Below are 15,924 nucleotides of genomic sequence, written 5' to 3'. Positions count from 1 at the left end.
TTCCCACGCCCCCATTCACGGCCCGCTCCGAGCCCCGCCCACTCCCCTGTTTAACCCCGCCCTCGCCCCGCCCCCAACCCCAACACCGCCCAATGGGCGCTGCCGCGGGCCCGGCCCCGCCCCCGGGCTCTTAAGCCGCTCAATGCCCGGGCGGCGGCCGCGCCTCCCCGCTCCGCTCCGCGCCCTGCGCCCTGCACGGCCCTGCACGACCGGCCCGCCCGGACCCGCCGCAGCGCCCGCCCGCCCGCCCCGGCCCCGCCGCACGGCCCCGCCATGGACACCGGCAGCAGGTGAGCCCCGCGCCGCTCCCCCCTCCTCCCGCCCCGATCCGCGCTGCCCGCGTTACACAACGCGCCGCCCGCCGCCCCCGCGCGGCCCCGCAACCCCCGCGCACCGCGTCCCGGCCGCGCTCGGGCTTTGCGGTGCGCACACCCCTTCCAAAAAACCCTGGGAACTCCCCCCCAAACACACACACACACACACGGAGAATCGGGCTCGCGGCGCCCCCGGCAGCCGCTTCGTGGGATCCCCTTCCGCCCGGTCCCCCCCTCCCTCCGCTCCGTTCGGGATGCGGAACTGAGAAGGAGCGACCCAAAAAAAAGGGCCCTCTTGGCCCCGTTCCCGACGCGGGGAAAGGGACGCAAAAGGCCGGGAAGGGCCGAGGTGGTTTGGGGGGACCGAGGTTGGGGATCCCCCCCCCGGATACTCCCCGGACCTCCACAGTGTTGGGGTCCGGCCGCGGCACATCCCGCCGGCAGCTCCTGACCCAATTCCCATGGATTTGTCCCAAAATTGGAGTTATGAAATGATCTGAACCCCTCCCGGCCGCTCGGCAGCTGCCGGGATCCCCCATCACCCCTTCCCCCTAAATTATTTAATTTATAATTAATTTGGGGAGGGGGATTAAAGCCCGAAACGATCCCGGTGATTAATTCCAGCAGCTCGCTGCCATCACTTGCCTCATCCCAATCCCCAAAACATTCCCGTCCCCCAAAGTATTCCCGTCTGGGAATGGCTGGGATAAATCCAACTTTTTTTTTTTTTTTTTGGACAGAGAGTGCGTAAGGAAATTGAAAAATTGGCTCCGTGGCAGCACAAAGTGCAATTAAACGCCCAAATCGTGATTTGATCCTCATTAAAAATGTGACGGGAACGATCCCTCTTCTTTTTTTTCCCCTAGAAAACAACTCCTTGATTTCCCTCCCCCCCCCCATTTTTGGAGCGTTAAACCCACCATTTTTTTAAATTTAGTGGATATTTTAATATATTTTTTAATTTTTAATGATTTTATTCCCAGCCGGCTGGCTCCCAGCGCCTGTTTTCCGGGATGAGTGGTGGGATTGGGGTGGGAGCTGGGAACGTGCCGGCCGGCAGCGCTCTGATGGGGGCAGGAATTAAACACAAATTTGGTCTCAGATCCAAGAAATCCGACGCACTTAACTCCCGACTTCCCAAATGGATTCGGAGCTGCGTTCCCGCTGCTTTTCCAGCTCCGTAACCCCCCCACCTCCCCCCGCTCGGCTGGATTTGGGTTAGAAATGATTAATTTGGGCAAAGGTAATTAATCGCTGGGATGATTTACCGAGCGCTGATGGGCGACGCTTCCAGCCAGACGGTGTTTTGCATGGAAAAAAAAAAAAAAAAAAGGATTTTTTATGGAAGCAGCCGGCGCTTGGGATGCCGGAGGGGGGGCTGGGAAAATGGGGAACAAACCCACCCTCCCGCCTTTATATTTATTAATGAATATTTTTAATCGAGAATGGGCTGGTTTTTTCTTTTTTTTTTTGCACATTCCGGGTGTTTTTTCCGGCTCATTCCATGCAAAAAACATCTCCCGGGCTTGTCGCAGTTGCAAAACTCGCCGGGATCGTGTGGCCGTCCCTGGATGACCTTTAAGCAAGGAACTAAATAAATAAAAAATCAGATTCTGCCGCTCCGCCGCTGCTTCCCATCCCCCCACCGTGCTCTCCAGCATCCCGAATTCCCCCTAAATCGCTCCCAAATTCCCCCTAAATCCCCCCAGGGCCGCTGTCCCCCGCCAACTTGTCCAGCTGCAAATCCCCTCCCGTGGGTTTTTCCAGGTTTTTGGTGGGGGTAGGAGTTTTTCCTGGGCTGGGAGGCAGCTCCAGCCGTGTTATCCCTGTGCCCTCCTCATTCCCAGGAATGTGGAAATGGGCGTGCAAGGGGCTCTATCCCATCCCTGTATTCCCCCATCCATCCCAGGACTGCACCTTGCAGGAGCAGCTGCTGGGATGCTCCTTAAATCCTCATGGAATGTTTTCTGTGGGGTCTTTGTAAGGTGGATTTTCCCCCAAATTCCCTCCTAGGACGCATTTTTTTAAATATTATTTTGATTATTTAAGGAGTTGTTCATTTTTCTGGCTCCACGAGGCAGCAGCATCCCAAAATCCTCCATGGCTGAGTGAAAAAAACACTGGAATTTCGTCCTGGGACACTTTTTTCAAAATATTATTTTTAGGGAATTAATAGTTTCCTTGTTCCATGAGGAGGCAGCATCCCAAAATCCTCCATGCTGGAGTAAAAAAACATTGAGAGATCCTCCTGGCATCTTTTTTTCCCCCTATAATATGACTAATTTGCTTTTAAAGGAATTATTGATTCCTGAGACAACCAGCATCCCAAAAACCCCTCCAAATCCTTCTGCACTGGAGTAAAAAAAAAAAGTTGAAATTCCCTTCTGGGACACCTTTAATATTATTTTAGAGGAATTATGAATCGTTCCATGAGGAGCAGCATCCCCAAAATCCTCCATTCTGGAGTAAAAAAAAAAAAAATTGGAATTCCCTCCTGGGCCATTTTAAGATATCATTATCTTAATATTTTAATATTATTATTATTTTGCTTTTAAAGGGATTATTCATTCCCTTGATCCGTGAGGTGAGCTGTATCCTGAAAGTTCTTCAAGGCCATATCCCAAAAGTCCTTCCAGGCCAGAGGATAAAATAAATGGGTTAAAAATAGAGTTGTAAAGCCCAAGGCAGCAGATTTGGGGGGGCCCCTGTGACACCCCCCCCTCCATCAACCTCCCCAGAGCTTCCGCCTTGGAGCCTGGGGAGGAAGCAGGAAACAGCAAAAGGGAAAACAAATCCCACCAGTTGAATCCAATTCCAGCTTTCCTATAAAATACAGGAGTTATTAGGGACAAACCCAGGAGTTTTGGGTCTGCCCAGCCTTCAACAAGTTGATTTTATGGCAATAAGAGGCGGAATTTGTCCCAAAATTCCCTATAAAGCTGCTCTTTTTTTTTTTTTTTCCCGCACAAGGAGTTAAAAAATCCTGCCCTCGGCCCCACGTGGGGTTTGGCAGGAGCTGCCCGGGCAAAGCTGCCCTTAAAAATCGACTTTTCCTTTTATTTAATTATTTTTTTTGCCCCCAAACTTGCCTTTAATGGTGAAGTTCAAACCGAAAGGCTCCGGGATGGGAGCGTGTTTGGAATGGGAAGGGAGCGGGAGGAGCTGACTCACCGTGACCCTACTCGGGAAGAGCCTCCAAAAAGCAATTTTTTTTTTTTCCCTGCCAGTTTTACCCTTTCACCTCTTCAAACTGCTGGAATTTCATCCAAACACAGTTTTTTGGTTTTTTTTTAAGCTGGGATTTTCCCCCAAAATCTGATTTTTCTGGGGCTGGCTCCGAAAAAAATTCTCTTTTTCCTGAGTCAAAATGAAATAATTGATTTAATTTGATTTTTTTTTTTGCTGTGGGAGCTCCAAGGGGTTGTTACCTCTGCCTTCCCGGAGCAAAGTTCATCCTGGCTGTGCATCCCTATCCCTGGAGCTCCATGACTCACCTGTGTGCTCACCTACGTGTTGCTTTCCAGAGCCTTCCTTTGACCAGGAAAAGACAAAATCAGCCCCCCTGAAAATTCGGGATGATCCTTAAAAAGCGAAGGAAAATCACCCAAACCACAAAAATTCCCTCCAAATCCCCCCAATCCCTTGTTTTTTAGCAGCATTTATCCAAGCACAAGGTGTTCTTGCCGTTCCCAGTGTTGCTTGTCCCGGTTTTTTGAGGGATGGATGAGCTCAGAATTGGAATTTTGGATTTTTTTGGGGGACCTTTTCCCGTGGTGTTGGTTTTGTTTTTTTTTTGGGAATACCACCAACTTCCCAGCCTGTTTCTGGCCTCCCAAACGTGGTGTTTTCTGCTTGGGGGTGGATTTATTCCAGAGCACCGACCAAATCCAAGTGCCAAAAACCTCCCTGATTAGTTGTGTTGGGGCCAAGCCTAATTAATGAGCTTCATTAACGGGCCTGGCTCCATTCCCTCTGCTTTTTCCCTGGGAACTTTCCCGTGGAGGGAGGCGATGGCCGGAGCGGCAAGGTCAGGGAGCAGCATTAATTCCATTATTTATTTATTTAAAAAAAAAAAGGAGGAAAATGGGTCTTAAATATTAAAAAAATACCCTTTTTTGGGGGAGTTGGAGTTGCCTCTCCTGGTTCAGGTGGGATCTGAGGCGTGAATCCCTTGGGAATATGAATCCAAGAGGCCACAGGAGCATCCTTGGGGTGACGGGTTGGTCCCCAGGGGAAACCTCCCTTCAGCCCCCACCCCCCAACCCCTCAAATTAAGGGGCTTATAAATTTCACGTGGCTCATCCCAAAGCTGATTAGGTGGGAATGTCGGATCCTGGTTCCAGTGCCGGGACAATCTCCTGCCCGGGATAATTGGGCCGTTAACGAAGGTGGCCCAAGCGCTGCCCTGCCCTGACCCCGCTCCCGAACAAGGCTCCGATTGTTGCTCCGGCTCAGGCGGCAGCGAGAGGAGGCTCGGGAAGGCTTTGCCAACTAACCGGGATTTTTGCTCGGCGACTCCTAATTAGGATCCCGTGGAAAAACCTTCGTTAGCGGCACCCGGAGCGTCCCCGGAGCGTGGGGAAGGCGGAGGCCCCGCCGTGGCCCCAAAAAACCAGCCGGGGCTGGAGCGGTGCCAGGGGTCACGTGGGGGCTCCGAGGGGACCCTGTGAGCCCAGATAACGCCTCCCGCCCACTCCGGAGCTCAAATTCCTGGAAGCCCCAAAACCAGGTCCTTTCCGACCCCCCCAAAATGATATTTTTGAAGTTACTCCATTCACCCCTCAAGCGCCTACAAAAAAAAAAGTGAGTTTTGTCTTTTCTCTGGGATATTTGTGCTCGCCGCCTTCCCTGGGAATGCTCTGGTGTGGGAAGGATCCTGGGTTTAACCCCTATTCCCTGTTTTCCCACAGATGACGGCCCGCCTGATGCTGGCTGTGGGAGGAGCAGTGCTGGGCTCCCTCCAGTTCGGCTACAACACCGGTGTCATCAACGCCCCGCAGAAGGTGAGCGCTCCCCCGATTTCCTCCAGTGGGAAATTCCAGCCCTTCCATCTCAAAATTCCACCCCCCCCTTCCCTTCCCGTGGTCCGAGAACAAACCGGGATCCGCTGCCAGCCCGGCTAAAATAGTACATCCCGCTAGGCAGCTTATGGCTCTAATGGGATTTGTGAGGGAGCTGCTGTGCTCCGGCCTTTCCCGGGAGATTTGGTTTCCTCCCTGCCTGGCATTTTTGTTGGGAAAGAGCCCGGCAGCGCCGCAGGATGCGCTCCGGGTGCGGCCGGTGGAACTTTTCACCTCGGCTCTCAGCAAAGGTCTGGGGGTTAATTAGGGCTTGAGTCACCTCAAGTGGCTGCTCCGACGGGATCCCGGAGTTCTGCATCCCGGGAGGAGCGGGGGTTGGCTGGGAAATGCCAGGAGGGAGTTGGCCCATCCCCTGATGTAGCCCACCCCCCCTCAGCCACTGGAGATCCGTGGAAAACATGAGCTTCTCCCAGATTTGGTGGCTCTCTGAGGTGTTAAAGGCTTGGGAAAGTTAGCTTGGAATTCCCGTGTGGCGCTCGTGGCATTCCCTGGCTCGGCTCCTGTGCTGGGATGAGGTGTGGGGGGACAACCTGGCAGGAGTGGAGCCGTCCCCAGGCAACACCATCCCGAGGAACTGAGCCCATGGAGCAGAGTTTGATCCCATCCCAGGGATTGGCTGTGGAATGTGGCCTCACACACTGAAAGAACTCCTGGCGGGAGAGAAGACCCTGTGGAAAAACTGCCCAGACCCCACTGGTGGAGGAAGAGGAAAAAAGCCGGGAATTTATTGAAGGTGTTGCGTTACATGGTGTTGAATCCTGGGATTCCACGTGGCTGTGGAGCCCACCCAGCTCCCACAGCTTGGAGGCATCATCCTGCTGAGGTATCCCAATCCCTGGTCACCTTCCTCTGGATCCATCCGACCTCGTAACGTCCATCCCGGAATGCTGTCGATCACTCTCCTCCGGAGCCGGGCAGTGGGAGCAGTGCTGGAGCCCTCGGAGCTGCAAAATCCCTGGAATCGTGTTGAGCAGCTGCTCCCTGGCCTGTGCCCTGGTTTTCCTGAGCCCTGGCACTGTGGGAAGCGGGAATGCTGGGATTGCCACCCTGCCTGGAGCCCCATCCCAGGAGAAGCGTCGTTTCCCTGCGCTGAAGGATTTGTCTCCGTCCTTTCCCAGCCTGCAGCGCTGGGGGACATGGGCAGGGATCATGGAAAGTGGGAGCTTCCCGTGGGACTGAGCTCTGGAGCCCCCAGCCAAGCCAGACACCCCTGATGGGAGTTGCTTCAGTTTTCCTCCTGATTTTTGGGATGAATCCTGTGGTTTGGGGCCAGGATTCTACCTGTGTTAGGGAAGGATTCAGGATGCTCCATGTGGGGGCACGAGGAGAGGCAGGATGAGGGTTTTCCTGGAGGCAGGATGTGCTGGACATGGGGCTGTGGAACATTAAGGGCCCCCATTAAGGATAGGGAAGCAGTGGGATGCAGGATTGGGATGGAAACCTCTCAGGGTGCAGGATTGGGATGCATTGGAATGGGGATGGGGATGCATTGAGGTAAACTGGGATGCAGGATTGGGGTTGGGATGCAGGTTGGGGTGCATTGGGATGAACTGGGATATGAGATGTGGGTTGGGATGCAGGTTAGGAATGCACTGGAGTGCAGGATTGGGATGCATTGGGATAAACTGGGGTGCAGGACTGGGTTGGGATGCAGGATGGGGATTCACTTGGATAAAGTGGTGTGAAGGATTGGGGTTGGGATGCATCAGGACTGGCATGGGAATGCGCAGGGATGCAGCACTGGGATGCACTGGGATACATTGGGGCACAGGATTGCGATGCACCGGGATTGGGATTCCTTGAGGAGCAGGCTGGGGATGCATCCAATGCTCTGCTGAGACGAGAGAGAAGCCAAAAATTCTCCAAGTTTTGAGGAAGCCAAATTAATTTTTTTTTACCCTTCTCCCTTTAAACTCATTTTTCATCTCCTCCTCTCCCCTCAAAAAATTGGGCTCTTCCACATAATCTCATTTTTCAGGAGGAAGGGGCAGGAGATGCCGTCCAGGTGTGATTTTCAGAGACCCTCTGGCCCCCACTGAAAGCCTGAGCCAGCCCAGGCTTCTCCAATAATCCTCTCAATTACTTATTTTGGGAATGCTGGGAAAAGAGAAAGAAGCATCCAAACCTCCAGGTGAAGCTGGAGGGAAAGAAACCTCACAATCATGAAAATTCTCCTGGTTCAGGTGCTTTGGAAAAGGAGCAACTTGAAAAAATAATGATATTATTGTAATTTTTAGCCCAGCCCAGGGTGTGCTTCTCCTGCTGCCTCTGCTGAGGCTCCCGGATTTGGGCTTGGATTGATGGGAGAGGTGGAAAGTGAAGCCAAGGGAAGTGAAGCCATGCCCAAGGGAATTGGGAATGAAACCCTTCGGAGCAGCGAGGTCTTGGAGCCACCCAATGTCCAGCAGAGCAGGGAATCTCCGCTCCTTCCAGCTGGGCTTGGTGGGGTGTGTTGTGGAGCCCTTTGCCGAGGTGATTTGGGTCTGGGTGACCCTTAAATCCTGGAATTCCAGAAGGATTTGGGTTGGAAGGGCCCTTCAAAGGGTCTCTTAGGCCAAGCCTTCAGCACGGGCAGGGAGAGGAATTTATGGAAGCTGTTGGCGATGGGGTGGCTTTAAAAAAGAGATTAAAAAGATACAAAGTGTATATGAAAACATGCAAAGTAGCTATAAAAAGATACAAAGTATATCTGAAATAACACAGTAGCTATAAAATATATCAAGTGTGTATAAAAATAACAGTATAAAAATAACAAAGTAAAATAAGGCAGTATATATGAAAGATACAAAAATGTTTGATATATACAAAAAATATACTATATATAAAATATGCAAAATAGGTATAAAATATATAATATATGTAAAATGGGCAAAATAGAGATGAAGAGGCATAGAATGGGCAAAATGTACGAAGCAGACAAAATATGTGTAAAATACACAAAATATATATATATCTATATATAATACCCACAAAAAATATATAGTACAGAAAATGTATATAAAATCTCTATAAAAAGATGTAAGAAATACAGGCAGGGTGATCTGTGAAGGCGGTGTTTCAAACCCAACACGTTTAGAAGTGCTCCAGAATCGTGGCAAAATAACGCGTTACGGAATTACCGCGGGGAAAAACCCCCCCGAAAACCCAATTCCAGGAGTGTCTCCAGGGGGGCCGGGAACGTTTCAGGACCTGCTGTTGGCGTTCCTGCCCTTCCTCTCGCTCTCCCTGTGCCGCCTCATCCTCGCCGGTGCCCCGGGGAGCGGCGTGACCTGCCCGTGCCCGGCGAGGCGGCAGCGGGGTTTTGGCAGCGCCGAGCGTGTCCCTCCCCGGGCAGGGCGAGCCCAGAACCCGTCCGGCCGCATTTCCCCCACGCATCCCAGCAGGTCCCTCCCTGGGGCTGGAGCCGAGCCCCGGCGGCTCCCGCTGACGCATCGTCTTGTGAGCTGAGGTGGCCGAGCCCTCGTGGCTGTGCCGGCGGCACGGGGTGGGTTTAACCCGGGCCGTGGTTTTTCTCCTGCCGTCTCCCAGGTGATCGAGGATTTCTACAACCGCACGTGGCTGTACCGATATGAGGAGCCCATCAGCCCCGCCACGCTCACCACGCTCTGGTCCCTCTCTGTCGCCATCTTCTCCGTCGGGGGCATGATCGGCTCCTTCTCCGTGGGGCTCTTCGTCAATCGCTTTGGGAGGTGAGCACAGGGCCTGGTGGGTCTGTGGTGGATCCATGGTGGATCCGTGTTGGATCCCTGTTGGATCCCTGGCAAAACTGTGGCGGATCCATGGTGGATTCATGATGGATTCTATGGTGGGTCCCTGGGGGATCCGTGGTGGACCTCAGTGAAGGGAATTTGTGCAGCCTCACCCCACCCTGGCATCCCACTAGGGTGGATTTGGGCACTCCCTGCTGCCCAGGGCTGACGTTGAGGGTTCTCCTGGTTGTTCCTTATGGTCCTTTTCCCGTCCCTCCCCAGACGCAACTCCATGCTGATGTCCAACATCCTGGCCTTCCTGTCGGCTGTGCTCATGGGCTTCTCCAAGATGGCTTTCTCCTTCGAGATGCTCATCCTCGGCCGCTTCATCATCGGCCTCTACTCTGGCCTCACCACCGGTTTTGTGCCCATGTACGTGGGCGAGGTGTCCCCCACTGCGCTCCGGGGGGCCCTGGGGACCTTCCACCAGCTGGGCATCGTCCTGGGCATCCTCATTGCTCAGGTGAGTGGTGGAGAGCTTTCTATGGGAGGCGTTTCCTCTGGTTTTGTCGCTGATGCTCAAAAGGTCTGCGGGGATGAGGTGCTGCAGGTCTGCATGGCCCTCCAGGCGGAGCTGGCGTGGGATGGTGGGAGCTGGAGCTCAGCAGGAGCAGGGTGGGATGGTTGGAGTTCAGTCAGGGGCAGGGTGGGATGGTTGGAGCTCAGTAGGGGCAGGGTGGGATGGTTGGAGCTCAGCAGGGGCAGGGTGGGATGGTTGGAGCTCAGCAGGGGCAGGGTGGGATGGTTGGAGCTCAGCAGGGGCAGGGTGGGATGGTTGGAGCTCAGCAGGGGCAGGGTGGGATGGTTGGAGCTCAGCAGGGGCAGGGATGCCATGGGATCTGAAGGTTTGGGATGGGCAGCACCCGGATATGATGCCTGTTGGCTGCCTGGAAGCAGCACAGCAGCTGTGTCCCCACACAGTGGGTGTCCCAGCACCCACAGGCAGCAGAGTTGGGTCCAGCTGGGAAAGGGTGGCTCAACCCTTCCTGTCGTTCTCAGGTGTTCGGTTTGGACCTGATCATGGGAAATGACACGCTGTGGCCGCTGCTGCTGGGCTTCATCTTCGTGCCTGCCCTGCTGCAGTGCATCATCCTGCCCTTCGCCCCCGAGAGCCCCCGCTTCCTCCTCATCAACCGCAACGAAGAGAACAAGGCCAAGAGTGGTGAGTGACCCCTCCCCGAGCCTGTTCCCCAGCCCTGGAGGGTTCTTGGCTGCTCCTCACCCCACCTGTCCCCACCCCTCAGTCCTCAAGAAGCTGCGGGGCACGACGGACGTGAGCAGTGACCTGCAGGAGATGAAGGAGGAGAGCCGGCAGATGATGAGGGAGAAGAAGGTGACCATCATGGAGCTGTTCCGCTCGCCCATGTACCGCCAGCCCATCCTCATCGCCATCGTCCTGCAGCTCTCCCAGCAGCTCTCGGGCATCAACGCGGTGAGTCCCGGGGTCGCAGCGTATTCCAAGCTGGAAGGGACCCACAAGGATCAGGGAGTGCAGCTCTGGAGTGAACGGCCCATGTGGGTGACAAACCCACGGCCTAAGCTCGTTCAGGTTCAGGTTCAGGTCATTTCATCCACAACCTGGACTGTGTTGTCTCCAAGACCTGACTTGAGGTGCTTCCCTGCCCTTTGCAGGTTTTCTACTACTCCACCAGCATCTTCGAGAAGTCGGGGGTGGAGCAGCCCGTCTATGCCACCATCGGCTCCGGCGTGGTAAATACGGCCTTCACGGTGGTCTCGGTGAGTGTTGGCCCCCTGAGGTCTCACTGGGGGGAGCAGGGGCCCGTCCTGCAGGCTGGGCAGGTGCTGATGACGTGTCTCCATCTCCCAGCTGTTCGTGGTGGAGCGGGCCGGGCGCAGGACCCTGCACCTCATCGGCCTGGCGGGGATGGCAGGGTGTGCCGTGCTCATGACCATCGCCCTCACGCTGCTGGTGAGTACTGGGCACTGAGGGGACAGGTGGGCTGGGAGGAGGAGGAAGGACTTATCCTCCTCAGGGTGATGGCTGAGGTCCCAGAATTCTGGGAGAGAAGCCTGGTGGCTCCTCTGCCAGCACCAGCTGGCTGCTGCCTTGCCCTTCAGGTGCTTCATGCCCCTTCTCCACACTGACCTTCTCCCTCTCCCTTGCCCAGGACCAAATGCCCTGGATGTCCTACCTCAGCATCGTGGCCATCTTTGGGTTCGTGGCCTTCTTCGAGATCGGTCCTGGCCCCATCCCGTGGTTCATCGTGGCCGAGCTGTTCAGCCAAGGCCCCCGTCCCGCCGCCTTCGCCGTGGCCGGGCTCTCCAACTGGACCTCCAACTTCATCGTGGGGATGGGCTTCCAGTACATCGCGGTAATCACGGGGGGACCGTGGGGGGGAACAGGGGACACGGGAATCCAGGTGGCTGGAGGGGTTCTGGTGTCCCAGAGGCGTCCCAGGAATCTGGGGGAGTCGCAATCCCGCATGCCCAGGACTGGGTTGGTTCTGGAAGGACCCAGATCCCAGTTCTGGATCAGGGATGGAGGTGGTGTCTGGCCGGATCCTGATGATGGGTCCTGGCGGTGGATCCCTGTGCCAGACTCAAGTGCAGGATCCCATTGCTGTATCCTGCTGCCAAATCCAAGTGCTGAGTGCAGCTGCTGGATCCCAGTGCTGGATGTCGTTGCCAGATTTCAGTGTTGGATCCTGGTGTCAGGTCCTGGTGCTGGATCCCAGTGTTGGATCTCAGGGCCGTGTCCTTGAGCCCTGAAACCTGGGGAGAGGGATGGGGCTGGGACCTGGGGAAGGAGCAGGGATCCTGATGGATTATCCCAACTTGAGGTGTTCCATGAAAGCAGGACCTGGGTGGTCAGGGTGGTCACCAGCTGGTCCTTCAGCTGTGCTCCATCCCTCTGGTGAGTCCAGAGTGGGGAACGGAGCTGGGGAAGGGTCTGGAATGTTTGAGGGAGCTGGGGGGGCTCAGCCTGGAGAAAAGGAGGCTCAGGGGGGACATTCACACTCTCTGCAACTCCCTGTCTGGGGGGAGAGTTTGGACCTGGGACAGGACGAGAGGAAATGGCCTCAAGCTGTGCCAAGAGAAGGGTCAGGTTGGATTAGAAAATTCCTTCATGGAAAGGACAGTCAGGCAGGCACTGGCACAGCTGCCCAGGGCGGTGCTGGAGTCCCCATCCCTGCAGGTGTTCAGTGGACCTGTGGATGTGGCACTTGGGGACACGGTTTGGTGGTGGCCTTGGCAGTGCTGGCTCGATGGTTGGACTCGATGACCTCAGAGGGCTAAAGAACACCACAGTTCCACGATCTCCACCCCACCCCCCGCTCACCTTTTCCCCCTTTCCTCCCCAGCAACTCTGCGGCTCCTACGTCTTCATCATCTTCACGGTGCTGCTCGTGCTCTTCTTCATCTTCACCTACTTCAAGGTGCCGGAGACGAAGGGCCGGACCTTCGACGAGATCGCCTCGGGCTTCCGGCAGGGCGGGGGCGGCCAGAGCGACAAGACCCCGGACGAGTTCCACAGCCTGGGCGCCGACTCGCAGGTGTAACCGCTGGGGTGGCCGCGGGTGGCACCTCGGGTGGCACCGCCGGCGCCTCCGCCCCGACCCGCACGGGAGGGGGGGGGTTCTTTTTTTTTTAAAAAAAACACTTTGTACAGACCCCAGGCAGGAGGGATTGTGTGTGTGTGTGTGCGTGTAAGGGGGGTCCCACCCTCGTGTGCAGACGCCCCTTCCCGGCCTCCCCCCCCTCCACTGGTTTATTGGGGACAGACTGAGCTATTTTATTATTTTATTATTTTTTTTTTTTGGTGTTTGTTTGTTTGGTTGTTTGTTTTTCCTGGCTAGGAACGATTTTTATTTTATTTTATTCCGTAGCTGGTCTCGTGTCCAGGATTTCAAAGCCCCAGAGGGGTTTTCCAAACCCACCTGACTCGGCTTCCACCAGCAGGAAGGCGATTCCTGCTTTTTTTTTTTAATTAACGATGCGATTTTTGGGTTATTTAACGACGACAAAAATCATGGAGAGAGGAAGTTTTTAAAGCTGGAAGCTTATTTTTTAATGTTCTAATCATAGAGAAAAAAAACAAAAAACAAAAACCACCTAAATTGACTAAACTAAACCCAACGATTATTTAAAAAAAAAAACTTACAAAAAACACACAAAAAAAAAAACAACCCAAAACATCAGGAAAAACGAGTTACTTTCATTTTTTCAAGTCTCCTTGATTTCAAGCCCCGCGGTGGGTTCATGGACGGGGACCTCCCGCCCCGGGGCAGCGCGGAGGACGGAGCCGTCCCGGATGGATCGGTTGGAAAAGGTCAAGCCCAAGAGTCAAGCAGGCTCCTCTGCTCCGCCTGAATTCCAGCTGGGATGGGGAGGGGGGAGGTTGGAAACGGGAGAGGAGGGGTTGGAACGTGTTCTCGTTGAATTTTCGGGGTTAATCTTGGCAATATTTGCCCGACAGTGAAGCGCCAGCGGCAGCCGCACACGACAACATCCCACCATCCCCCTTCCATCACCACCCCCATCCTGGGACTCACCAAATTCCAGCACCGCATGGATTCAGCCGTTTCCTGCTCTGTGTATAGACTGGAAGATATTTATATTATATATATTTTTGTTCAATGGTTGTTAATAGTAGAATTTTAAGTTATAGTGTTTCTGATTTGACAAGCCAAGTACTGTAAATATTCTCGTATATTCACACTGTATAATGTATACAAAAGGTACAGAGAAAGGTTATAGTTTCTATAGCAACTAAGAGAAAAAAAGAAAAAAAAAGCTTGTACATGGTTAGGAAGACTTTTTTTGTATAGTTCTGCACTGTAGTTGTACCTATTGCACTGAATTTCAGGCTGTAGTATATTAAACAAAAAAAAAAACCCAAACAAAAACACGTGAGAAATACTGTCCTTTTCAAACAAAATTGAAAACACACACAGAAAAAAAAAAAAAAAAAAAAAAAAGAGCATTTCCCTGAGTGCAGCTGGTGTGGGAGAGCTCCTGGCACATTCCCAAAGCCACAGAGAAGGTTTTTGTTTTTTTTTTTTAATAGTATCTCTTTTTTTTTTTAATTTATTTGCCTGGTATGGAAGTGATGACACTTGACCACATGTGGAGGAAAATAAAGGTTGGGGAGGGGGGAACGGGGAGGGGGGGGAAGGAGAAATAAAAGTTTCTATAAAACCCCACCCCTTGCTCAGCTGGTCCCGACAGGGCCTCCGTGTGGGAGTGTGGGGTTTTTTTTTAAAACAAATCTCTACAGTGAAGTGCCAAGAGGAAGGTGTGTGGTGTGAACAATAAAGGAGAATGTTTGCAGCGACCCAGCCAGCCGTGTCCTGTGCCTTTATTTCGTGTCCTGTGCCAGTATTTCATGTCCTGTGCCTTTATTTCATGTCTTGTGCCTTGATTTTGTGTCCTGTGACTTTGTGTCCCATGCCATTACTAGGCATCCTGTGCCTTTATTTCATGTCCCGTGCTTTTATTTCAGATCCTATGCCCTTATTTCATGTTCTGTGCCTTGATTTCATGTCCTGTGCCAGTATTTCATGTCCTGTGCCTTTATTTCATGTCTTGTACCTTTGTTTCAAATGTTGTGCCTTGATTTTGTGTCCTGTGCCTCTATTTTATGTCCTTTGCCTTTATTTCATATCATGTGCCCTTACTTCATGCCCTGTGCCCTTATTTTGTGTCCTGACCCTTGATTTCATGTCCTGTGCCTTTATTTCATGTCCTCTGCCTCCTATATCCTGTTCTGTGCCTTGATTTCGTGTTCTGTGCCTTTATTTCACATCCTCTGCCTTTATTTCGTATCCTGCTTTTTTATTTCGTGTCCTTGGCCCCTTTTTTTCGTGTCCCCTGCCTTTATTTCAGCAGAGCTGGGCTTTCCCCTCCCCTGCCTTGCCCGGGATGGCTGCGCGTGTGGGGGGAGGTTTGGGCAGTGCGTGTCCCTGCAAAGCTTTTCCACCTCGGAACGACTCACCTGCTTGCAAAATACCTGCTCTGGGTGTAGGACCAGGTTTTAATTGCCTGGAGCAGCCTGGGCTGCGATCAGGGCAGGAGCTGGATGGAGCTTTCGTGCTCCGGGGACCCCAAAGCCGCTCCGAGCCAGGACCGAGCCCTTGGTCGTGTTCACAAGCACCAGGGAGGGAAGGAAGGAAGGAGAGAAGATGCTGCTGCTGCTCCAGGGATTTGGTTTTTCCCCCTGGAGCTGAGAAGGTGCCAAGAGCTGCAAGCCCGAACACTTTCAGGCAAAATCTTGGTCACTTCAGGCTTTTCTTTCTCGAAGCAGCTCTTTGCCCCCGAGGGCAGCGCTGGGCACGGCTGGGGGAGGAAATCGCTCTCGTCATGTCTTTTAAAGCTGCCCAGATTTTTGATGTGCCCGGGGCTCCTCTCCTCGCCTGTGCTGTTCCATTCCCGGCTCCAGGAGCTGCTCAGCCCCCCTCACAACCTTCATTTTCCCCCTGGTTTCGTGTTGTTGAATCCCCGGACCAGCCACGCTGCCCCCCCAAGGCTCAGCTTGGCCACGGAGCACCCGGGGGATTATATCCACAACCGAGCTCCAAATCCCCGGTGACCCAAATCCTCGGTGCCCTGGGGCATTGTGCCAGCAGGCACAGCCACCCCCCCCCGCCCCCCGGCTCCCCCACTCCACAGAGGGGGTCGTTCCAGCCCCCTTTGTGTCCCTCACCACATGCAGGTGGGTTTTCCAACCCTCCTGGTGTCCTCCACCCCACGGAGGTGGCTGTTCCAGCCCCTACAACATCCCCCCCACCCCACAGAGGTGGCTGTTCCAACCCTTTCCAA

At 53.8% G+C, this 15,924-nt stretch overlaps 1 protein-coding gene across 2 annotated transcripts; it reads left to right on the top strand.

The window, feature by feature from the left end:
• Positions 1–244: 244 nt before the first annotated feature.
• On the top strand, positions 245–14,444 carry SLC2A1 (solute carrier family 2 member 1). Of its 2 annotated transcripts, XM_050322459.1 has the most exons (11): positions 245–289; positions 5,223–5,317; positions 8,924–9,084; positions 9,367–9,607; positions 10,144–10,306; positions 10,389–10,576; positions 10,777–10,881; positions 10,973–11,074; positions 11,274–11,477; positions 12,468–12,659; positions 13,583–14,444. In XM_050322459.1, the coding sequence occupies exons 1-11, from the start codon at positions 274–276 to the stop codon at positions 13,583–13,585; spliced, it is 1,470 nt and encodes a 489-aa protein (XP_050178416.1). In that variant the 5' UTR covers positions 245–273; the 3' UTR covers positions 13,586–14,444. The 2 variants fall into 2 exon arrangements, with proteins under 2 accessions (XP_050178416.1, XP_050178414.1); XM_050322457.1 differs by having other exon boundaries at positions 12,468–14,444.
• Positions 14,445–15,924: the final 1,480 nt, after the last annotated feature.

This window comes from Myiozetetes cayanensis, unplaced genomic scaffold (assembly GCF_022539395.1).
Source record: "Myiozetetes cayanensis isolate MyiCay16 unplaced genomic scaffold, myiCay2020 scf28, whole genome shotgun sequence".
Classification (NCBI taxonomy): Eukaryota; Metazoa; Chordata; class Aves; order Passeriformes; family Tyrannidae; genus Myiozetetes; species Myiozetetes cayanensis.
This window is presented reverse-complemented; position numbering and strand designations above follow the sequence as displayed.

Bases quoted from the DNA above. Each gene is read 5' to 3' on its own strand.
- SLC2A1 (XM_050322457.1), top strand. The intron at 9,085-9,366 runs GTGAGCACAGGG...GTCCCTCCCCAG, and splicing joins TTCGTCAATCGCTTTGGGAG to ACGCAACTCCATGCTGATGT. The intron at 11,075-11,273 runs GTGAGTACTGGG...TCCCTTGCCCAG, and splicing joins CCATCGCCCTCACGCTGCTG to GACCAAATGCCCTGGATGTC.